This window comes from Littorina saxatilis, linkage group LG2, assembly GCF_037325665.1.
Source record: "Littorina saxatilis isolate snail1 linkage group LG2, US_GU_Lsax_2.0, whole genome shotgun sequence".
In the NCBI taxonomy this organism is placed as follows: Eukaryota; Metazoa; Mollusca; class Gastropoda; order Littorinimorpha; family Littorinidae; genus Littorina; species Littorina saxatilis.
Genome location: NC_090246.1, coordinates 61,876,622 through 61,886,621, shown reverse-complemented (window position 1 = coordinate 61,886,621; position 10,000 = coordinate 61,876,622). Strand labels below are relative to the sequence as shown.

At 41.3% G+C, this 10,000-nt stretch overlaps 1 protein-coding gene and 1 long non-coding RNA gene across 3 annotated transcripts in view; both read left to right on the top strand.

Moving 5' to 3' along the window:
* Positions 1 to 10,000, top strand: part of LOC138959462 (uncharacterized) — a 381,943-nt gene that overhangs the window by 56,755 nt on the left and 315,188 nt on the right. The gene's annotated exons all lie outside the window — the stretch shown is intronic.
* Positions 1 to 10,000, top strand: part of LOC138959457 (innexin unc-7-like) — a 61,813-nt gene that overhangs the window by 50,170 nt on the left and 1,643 nt on the right. For both annotated transcript variants that reach the window (XM_070330957.1, XM_070330956.1), the window contains 3 exons: positions 2,942 to 3,200; positions 3,771 to 3,911; positions 5,166 to 10,000. The exon at positions 5,166 to 10,000 is cut by the window's right edge and continues 1,643 nt beyond it. In XM_070330957.1, coding sequence (XP_070187058.1) covers positions 2,942 to 3,200; positions 3,771 to 3,911; positions 5,166 to 6,056 — 1,291 coding nt within the window. In that variant the 3' untranslated portion in view covers positions 6,057 to 10,000. The remainder of the gene's footprint in view (positions 1 to 2,941; positions 3,201 to 3,770; positions 3,912 to 5,165) is intronic.

Here is a 10,000-nt window from a genome sequence, read left to right as displayed (position 1 = left end):
GCGCTTCTTTTTGAAAAAAGAGTGTTCCAATAGATTCTTCAACGAATATATTCAAATACACAAATATACACACACCTATTGTAGTCACTGTCTTATACGATGGACTAAAAAAACCGATCTAACAACTAAGCTTTACGCGGTGATAAAACCCGTCGTATTGTTGCTTCATTAAATTCTTCACAAACGTTACAAGAGAAGCTGTATATCTCGATGGCAGCTGTAAATATGATGGAGTCATGGGGGGAGCGGATGAATCTGGGACAGCTGTTTGTGTCAATGTTTATTTATTCATTTATTACAGTTTGTCGTTGTGGAAAGGACACTATGTGACATCATCAATAAATATATCATATGAAAGCTGTTTTGCAGGTGAAATCGTAGTTTTCAATTACCCCCCCCCCCTATCGTCATCCACCACCACCCCCACCCCCACCCCCACCCCCCAACACCAACGGTTTTCCACCTGATCAGAAACCTGTCAGTCAGCGTGGGGTGGGCTTAGTCTTGGGAGGCTCTCTGCCAGATCAGCGGCCTTATTGTTGACATGTTTAGCTACGTTGTAGTATTTCTGTCAATTCATTCCTTTCGTGTTATCAGCTAGGAATGTAGCGTCTCATCCACACACCTTTACAAATGTATGCTTTGAGTCAAAAATACACAGTACACTGGAGTACATAATTATTGTCATTGACAGTCCTTTGGAGCAGTATAATTCCAAGTAGGTATTTCAATACTGGGCTCTGGCTGCTGTCCAAATTCTTGCAGGGTCTTTGACGGAACGGTTTTCCCGGAAACATAGTGACGTGTGTGTGTGTGTGTGTGTGTGTGTGTGTGTGTGTGTGTGTGTGCGTGTGTGTGTGTGTGCTTGCGTGTGTGTGTGTGTGTGTGTGTGTGTGTGTGTGTGTGTGTGCGTGTGTGTGTGTGTGTGTGTGTGTGTGTGTGCTTGCGTGTGTGTGCGTGTGTGTGTGTGTGTGCGTGTGTGTGTGTGTGTGTTATTAGAAGACTGCCAAATTTTTGTTTGAAAAATCGCGCGATGGCTATTTGACATTGAAAAAACCCCACGAAAGATGACATTTATGTGACAACTCAGGAATTTTTCGCAATGTTCTTTCCGGGTCCCCCTAAATGCAGCCACCGAGTTAGATGATAGGATCTGATAATCCGGAAATTGCACCAAACTGAACAATGGAGGTACTTCCCGAAAGTTAGCACTTTGGAAATAAGTGTCACAGCCGGATACATCATTAGTTTGAGCATTTTTCTGAGAATTTTTCCGGGCCCCCCTCAGTGCAGTACCAAGTTTGAGCGCAATCTGAGAACGCTAGAGAAGGTGTAGATCATAGGATATGTGACCCTCCACCACGGAATGAGTCGCATGTCACCTTTTCATGATTTTCATATTTTTACATTTTCTTAAAGAGTTTTTTTTATTCTCTATCCAGTGGTAAAAACCGTTTTAGAAAAAAGTGAACACTTTTCGAGTTATAAGCCTGTGACTATGGTGACCCTCACACTGTTACTAGACACCCCCCGGACTTATATTATGCCTAGCGCAGAACCGCGTGAGGTGACATGCGACTCATTTCGTGGTGGAGGGTCACATATGATAATCAGGGGAATGCGACGAACTGAACAGTGGAGTTACTTCCCGTGGACCATGACTAACCTATGACTATATTAAAGTATACTTTTTGAGAAAAAAATGGGACAAAGCTGGATAATGACATTAATGTGAGCTGTGTTTTATTAGTGCAGCCACCAATTTTAATCGCCATCATGTGAGCAGACAGACAGACAGACAGACAAACAGACAGACAGATAGCTAGACAGACAGACAGACAGACAGACAGTCAGACAGACAGACAGACAGACAGACAGACAGACAGACAGACAGACAGACAGACAGACAGACAGACAGATAAACAAAGACACAGGCACTTTTAGTTTATTTGTATAGATTGAACAAACGAACGAGTACTAGCGCACATTTGCATGCTCCAGTCCAACATAAATTGAGAAAAATCATATACATCCTGACGTTTTGTACCTCAGCTTAAGAATTCGTGTCAGTGTTACTTTATTCAAGCCTTATATTCTGCTCTAGACGGCATTTGACTTGGCTCTCTGGCACTTTTTTTCAACTGAACATTTCTTTAACAAGGGTCACGTGACATCCGCTCAACAAAGCGCGCTACACGTGACAAATGATTCCAATTACAAAATCAACAAATTTAGAAAAGGCAACATTCAGAGCAGGCACAAAAGACTTTATAAACAGGAAGAAAGTCTTATTATGAATCTGCTAATAACAGGTTATTTAGTAAGTCTATCTTGCGTAATTCTTTTGCTAGGTCATACTAACTCTCCAAATTATTTAGCTCTTTTGTTTCTGGTCCAAAAAATGTTATCTTCAGTCACCAAGGCAAAAACGTTGTCAAACTCGTAGATAGATACTTACATGAACGGTGTCATAAACGAGATTCAATCCTCATTGTCATTTCTTTTAATTTTGCTGTGCTCCTCTTGATTACTTTCCACTCCATCATCTTCAGCACTTGCTTCACGCACCCGAAACGCGATCTGGGCCACGTAGGTAGCAGACAATACGTTAGAATTGAACACGTAAACTGGGCCTAGTAGGTCGCAGAACATACTTTAAAATTGAACTCGTGAACTGAGCCACGTAGGTAGCAGAAAATACTTTAAAATTGAACACGTGAACTGGGCCACGTAGGTACAGCAGAAAACACTCTAAACTTTAACACGTGAACTGGGCCACGTAGGCAGCAGAAAATACTTTACAATTGAACACGTAGGAAGCAGAACATACTCTAAAATTTAACACATGAACTGGGCAACGTAGGTATAGCAGAAAATACTTTAAAATTTAACACGTGTCAGTGAAACTCTAACCTGCACACCTACTGTGTATCTGTCTCAGGGATTGGACCCGCACACCGGACTTTGACCTGGGCGTGTTCTCTCAGTTCTCGCTGTTCGACGCCTATGGACAGGATGCTGCCAGCATGCTGACCGCTAACTTCACCTTCCTGTGTCTGCTGGTGGTCGCTGGCTTCCTCTCGGCCATCCAGCTGGTAGGGGAGCCCATTGAGTGCTGGTGTCCTGCCGAGACTTCGGACGCCATGTGTAATTACACTAAGAGCTTTTGCTGGGTCTCCAAGCAGTATGTCATTGACTATGTGAGTACTCGCTGTACATATCTTCAACAGTCCTCATCCACGATGTGTGTTTTTTCTCATGAAGCGTATTATGTTTCATTCAACCCAATCCTTACTAAAGTTTTGATTTATTGAAAACTATAATTGTAGTGCTACGAGTAGTGATAGCGGGACGGAACACAAATGACACGGAGGGCAAATAACAAGTAGCGCAAATGACACTAGGTAAAAACCCGTTTCCATCTAGCAGATGCTCATAGCTTTCACAAAAATGGTTTGACCTGTACTGTATATATAACTCTTTTTCCTCTGCACCACTCCACACAATGAAGGCTGGAAAACCTTTTAAAACTTAAAAAAAGCTTATTTAAACAATACAATAAAAAGTCCAAAATGTTCCATTGTTGTGTTGTAACTATAGACGCTTGGTCTGTGCACCTTGAAGAAGGCCTGCGGGCCAAAAATTTGGATTTAAAAAGAGGCGACATTCTGGCTTGGTTTTGGACTTTTTATTGTATTGTTTATATATATATATATTATACATGTACAACAGATCTTTCTAATAATGAAAACTCTTTTTTTATTTTATAGGACGACCCAATACCAATGGATTCGCAAATGAGATACGATTCTTCGAAACGAGAGTTAGCATTCTATCCGCTGGTTCCCTTCATACTGCTCAGCCTGGCCTGTGTACTGAAAATACCCAACTTCCTCTGGAACGCCTTCATGGTGAGTCCAGCATTACTGGTTGCTTGAATGGATGGAAGAAACGGGATAATACTGTATGAATGGTGTGAGGTTATATTGGATGACATGAATAATAGAATATAAGACGTTGTCATACTTATCGCAATCAAGTAAGGAAGAGAAATAACTGATCTTAAGATATGAAATCTTCTTCTTCTTCTTTTTCGTTCATGGGCTGAAATTCCCACGTTCACTCATGCACGAGTGGGTTTTGACGTTTTTGACCATTTTGAGCACAAGTGGGTTTTTACGTGTATGAACGTTTTTATCCCGTCATTCATGCAGCCATACGCCGCTTTCGGGGGAATATGAAATCGATACTATTTTTAAGGATGGATGAAGCTTGTTCATTTGGATGCTTCTTGTTCTGTCGGGTGCCTGAAAACTGGTTCCGCGTGGCCCTTAGTCATGTATTAAGAGCGCAATTATTTCCCCTTGATATTTGACCCTGATGTAATGATGGATAATGGGATAAATTCATGGATGTATGGATAGCTGGATAGATGGATTGATTATGAAGGGATGGATGGATTGGTGGACAGAAAGGTTCATGTTGAATGGGTGGGTCTATATTCAGCTATTGTATAACATTTCAAATAATTATGTTTTTGAAAAAGTAGACATGGCTGAAAAAATGGAAGCGGCATTAGAAACCTTATGTCTGTGCGGAGTGGATGATGGATGGATTCGTGGAAGCTGTGGGGTGTTTATGAAGAGATGAATAGATGTGTTCATTTTGTCTTTTTACATTTAGTCAAGTTTTGACTAAATGTTTTAATGTAGAGGGGGAATCGAGACGAGGGTCGTGGTGTATGTGCGTGCGTGCGTGTGTGTGTGTGTGTGTGTGTGTGTGTGTGTGTGTGTGTGTGTGTGTGTCTGTCTGTGTGTGTGTGTAGAGCGATTCAGACTAAACTACTGGAGCGATCTTTATGAAATTTGACATGAGAGTTCCTGGGTATGAAATCCCCAGACGTTTTTTTCATTTTTTTGATAAATGTCTTTTATGACGTCATATCCGGCTTTTCGCACTTGTTCTTTTCTTATTTCGATCTTTTTAATAATTAATCTAAAACGCAAAAAGGAATGTAGATACTTGTGAGCAAGTGAAATTGACATTGAAAAAGTGCTTTAGTTTTTGTTTTGTTTTCTATTTGTGCTCTTGTTAGATACTTTGAATCCTCGAGTATTTCTCTACAGTGTTCACCACAGTGTTGTTCTCTCTCCCATTTCCCACAGGATACAGAAGGGCTGAACATTCCCAAGGCGGTAAAATTGGGCCTTAACCCAGAACAAAACGGCAATCAGGCCGAAATGGCAGTCGCTTTCGAGATATCCTTCCCTCTAGACAAAGGCAAGCAGTTGCACAGAGGTAGGATGAGGAGGTTCGTCACCAGCAGACTAGAGTCGGTGCAGAAGCTCGTCGCTGCTCTCGGCTGTTTCCCGCTGGGTTCGGGTTTAGGGGCGTATCAGACGGGGCTGTTCATGTTCACCCGCCTGCTGGCTCTCGGCCTGTGCGTGGCGGCGTTCCCTGGGGTGGGCTACGCCCTGGGCACCAACTTTTCCCTGTGGGGCTGGGAGCTGGGTCGCTGGCTCGTGACGGACACCACCGAGTTCTGGGATACCTACGTCTTCCCCCGCGAGACGCTGTGCGACTTCAAAGTGCGACAGATGTCTAACGTCCAGGACTTTACGGTGCAATGTGTCTTGCCCATCAACATGTGGAGCGAGAAGGTCTTCTTGGCTCTCTGGTTCTGGCTGGTGCTGCTCGTCCTGGCCAACGCCTACAGCTACCAGTACTGGTTCCGCAAGCTCATCTTCTCCTCCAACCGCAGGCACCTCGCGTCCAAGCACCTGCGAATTATCAACGCTGAACAAGGGACGAAACCACGGAAAGAGGTGACGACGTTTGCGCTCAACTACCTCAACCATGACAGTATTCTCGTGCTGAAGATGCTGGAAGTCTGTGTGGGCGACCAGTTTGCTAACGGGGTGGTGAAAAGGCTGTGGACAGAATTCAAGAAGCTTTCTAACAAATATGACAAGCCTCCGGCGCGTAATCTTTCTATGCCGGTAGAGGAAATGGAAAAGTCCTTGGACAGTCTGAACAGTGCAGCTGCTCTCCACTAAACTCCGCATCTTTTGTGTTTGGTTTTCATTCATTTCGCAGAGAGCTTGCAAACTTCCGGGCCATTTTGCTTTCAGTGCAGCTTGCAACACTGACAGACTCTGGGTGAGTGTTCAGTGAGAACAGGAGCAGAACATCATTATTGCCATGAGTTCTCCATAATCATACAGATTGAGTGTGTGGGACAGATTGCCCTCCTACGTTTTTTTTGTAAGGGTAGGACAAGACTAGATGGGCCCGGCAGTAAGGTTACGGAAGTTTAAAACATAATATAACTCATACACGTATACAATTAAGACATTTGACTTCAAAATTAGAATGTGTATTTTAATTGTGTTCAAGGAAATCGACATACCGGTGGAAACAATGGCTGTCACATTTGTCAAAAATGTGACAGATTGTTTGTGAATATTTTGCATGGACTCCGAATGTTTTTTTTAAATTGTTTTTTTTTAACCTTTTTCATTAATACATGTTGCCTTGACAGTATATCTGTGCTCTGATTCATCAAACGCAATCTCAATAAGAATAGCAATGTGGATTTTGCATAAGATTAAAACAAGCCTGAATCAGAGGATATTTTTGTAAGAGGCATGTGCACAGAGCTTGAGGATAGTCGTTTGTATCCGACACAATTATACAATTGGTGAAAACTCTGCTATTCTCAGCGGGAAGCAGCCGGACTATTGGTGTAAATACAAGACAAATGTTGATCGCATGGGAAAGCTTGGATGATGGTAATGCTGATAATGTGAAATACCATCCACCTCCTTATCATCTTCATCAACATCAATGTCGTCGTCACACACACACACACACCCCCCCACACACACACACGCACACACGCAAACACACACACACGCACACACACACACACACACACAACCCACACACACACACGCACACACGCACACTCGCACACACACACACACACACACACACACACACACACACACGCACACACACACACACACAGAGTAACCACCATTAAGACCATGTACATTTTTGTTGAAATCGCATGTCGTTAACCAGGAAGTTCTGTGATAGATACATATTAGAAATGGTTATTCCCGCTGTTAGTATAAATGTTGTCTTTCTTGATAACAGTGATACAACCCTGTGATTGTTTTGTTGACCACTTATACTTTTAAGCAACTGCGAACAAAAAATCCTGCGCAGTGTTCTGGTTTTTAGCATTAAACGTGCAGATCTTCCTTCCCATGTGAACCACCTTGTAAATCAACATAGATCCGTCCAGCGTTTCAAGTGGGATAAGAGCATACCTCCACTTGGACATATAGGCAAACATTAAGAGCCTGGCTGTTTACTGCGCAGAGTGGAATATCTTTGCTGACATTATTTTACAGATTGGCAAAGCTGTCAGTTACAAAATTAATTCAGCAAACTATAGCTAAATAAATGAATAGATGAATAAATAAATAAATATATAGATAAATGAATAAATAAATAAATGAACCAAATAAAAAATAAAGAACATATTTTTTTTAATTTTTTTTAACATTAATTTGGTTTAACAAAAATTGCACTTGACACAAAAAGTAGCCAGTGTGTCGGTGTTTACTATGTGTCCAAGGCAAAGGATGCTCTTGTTTCTCATGCAAAACGCCCGATTTTTACCAGATAATACGCAGATTTACAAGACGTTTCACTGGGGAAGAAGATATCCATGCTGCACCATCATTATTGCTTTGTCTCGTTAAACACCAAATAAAGAAAGAAAGAAAGAAAGAAAGATTGCTTTGTCTAGTCCTCAGATGGTATTGTTTGGTAGGATTTCAGTTAATCAAATAGTCTTATCATTTGAACTACTGGCACGGTTGGCCTAGTGGTAAGGCGTCCGCCCCGTGATCGGGAGGTCGTGGGTTCGAACCCCGGCCGGGTCATACCTAAGACTTTAAAATTGGCAATCTAGTGGCTGCTCCGCCTGGCGTCTGGCATTATGGGGTTAGTGCTAGGACTGGTTGGTCCGGTGTCAGAATAATGTGACTGGGTGAGACATGAAGCCTGTGCTGCGACTTCTGTCTTGTGTGTGGCGCACGTTGTATGTCAAAGCAGCACCGCCCTGATATGGCCCTTCGTGGTCGGCTGGGCGTTAAGCAAACAAACAAACAAAAAATTTGAACTAGACACTGTTTTGTGTCTTATCTTTAATCTGTCGGCATTTTATTGTTTTTCTTTCTTTATTCTTATTATTGTTTTTTTATTTTTAGGAAGGATAAGTCGATACCTATAATAATAGGCAAAGACAATGGTGTCAACAGTTACAGACTGATGTTTGATATCAGAAATGTTTCTGTGTCACAGTCAGATACAACGTACCTATAACTATGTCTGCAACGACAATCTGCAATAAATAATTTTTCACAGAGAACGAAGGGAAGAAATAAGGAAGGACAGGAAGGGATAGGTGGATAAAATACTGGAACACCACCTTCAGCGGCACAAACCATAGTGCTAACCCATCTCTAGCCAAGCGTGCACGCATACGTAGAAAATTCCATAGTTATTTTGGCAAAGTATCTTCAACTTATGATCGGAACATGAGCTTTTGAGACGTGGCATGATTGAAGATTGTATATTGTACACGTAGATATTAAAGTATGGTATTACGGAAGTGGTGTTAAGATCGTTTTGGAATCTCTAATGGCTTATAAATACAATTTGAATCATTGCCAGTGTTGGACATTAATTGTCCATGTTTGAGTCAGCCGTAAGTATACAATTATCCGCGCTGCGTCTACTCACAGCTGTACTTGGTAAGTTATGCCGTGGTCTACTCATAAAGAAACGATGACATGTTTTTGCCAAGTAAGTCTGAGTGACGATTTACACAATTGTTACCCCCACTCTTTCTCCCTTATCGGGTTTGCTTCCCCAACATCGACCTATTCATATAAACGGTGTCTCTCTTATAAAAGACGTGTCGTCACAGGGGGTTATCTAAGGTGTAGAAACTATTTATATTTTTTGAAAATGATACTCCTTTTTGGAGTACTTATAAAAATAAAAATAAACGGTTTAACGAGAGTATTATTAAGAGAGTTTTGAAAATGGTTGAAATACTGCCTGGGACTGTACTGAAGGCCTCTTGGTGAAAGTACTCTCCAGTAATGAAGTCAAATCTTTGATTACACTAAGGAAAGGCCAAATTAAAACATTACTGGTTGATTATTTCCACACTATTAGTATTTCCTATCTGTATTGAAAAACAAATAGAATGACAACATTCAGGGTCACATTCTGCCGTTCAATTTAGCCATTTTGTTCATTTCTTAAAACTGTAAACGTCTGAAGAGTAGTTAACCGGCGTTACCGAACTATTATTTTTCAATTGAACATTGCATAAATGACATATTCAATTTGGAGACAAAGTTGAGTCAATGTCCATGCGAGAAATGTGTTCGTCGTTAAAAAGAAGTTCAAACACCCATCATAACTTAAAAAGGAGAGAAAAAATACACTACGTACAGAAAAACGCCTTTTGTGTGGTGTTGGATGAAAGGCGCAACTAAGCTAAGCTTTCAAAACCTACAGAGAATAACACGAGAACTGAATAGTAGAGTACGGTGCAAGCAGTGCACAACCGGCAAGCCTGGGCACGCTATTTGTTTATTTGCAAGTGCAAGTACTCTGGAAATAAATGTTACGACTTGTGCTCAACACACCCGCCCCCAAACTAAACAACAACAAAAGTACGAAATGACATAGGTTGGTTTTGAGTAACATTGTTAAAAAAAAACCACCCAAAAACAGTAAGTAGGCAGGCTCAATGAAATTAAAACCTTTTTCTTAATTTTAATTTTTTTCTTCTTCCAAAACTTAGCCCATTCTGCAAAAATAAATGACCCTTCTCTACTTTTCGCTGATGTGTTGCTTGTTTTTGTGTTTTGACAGTTGGAAAACGTAATAGGGTTAGCATCATAAA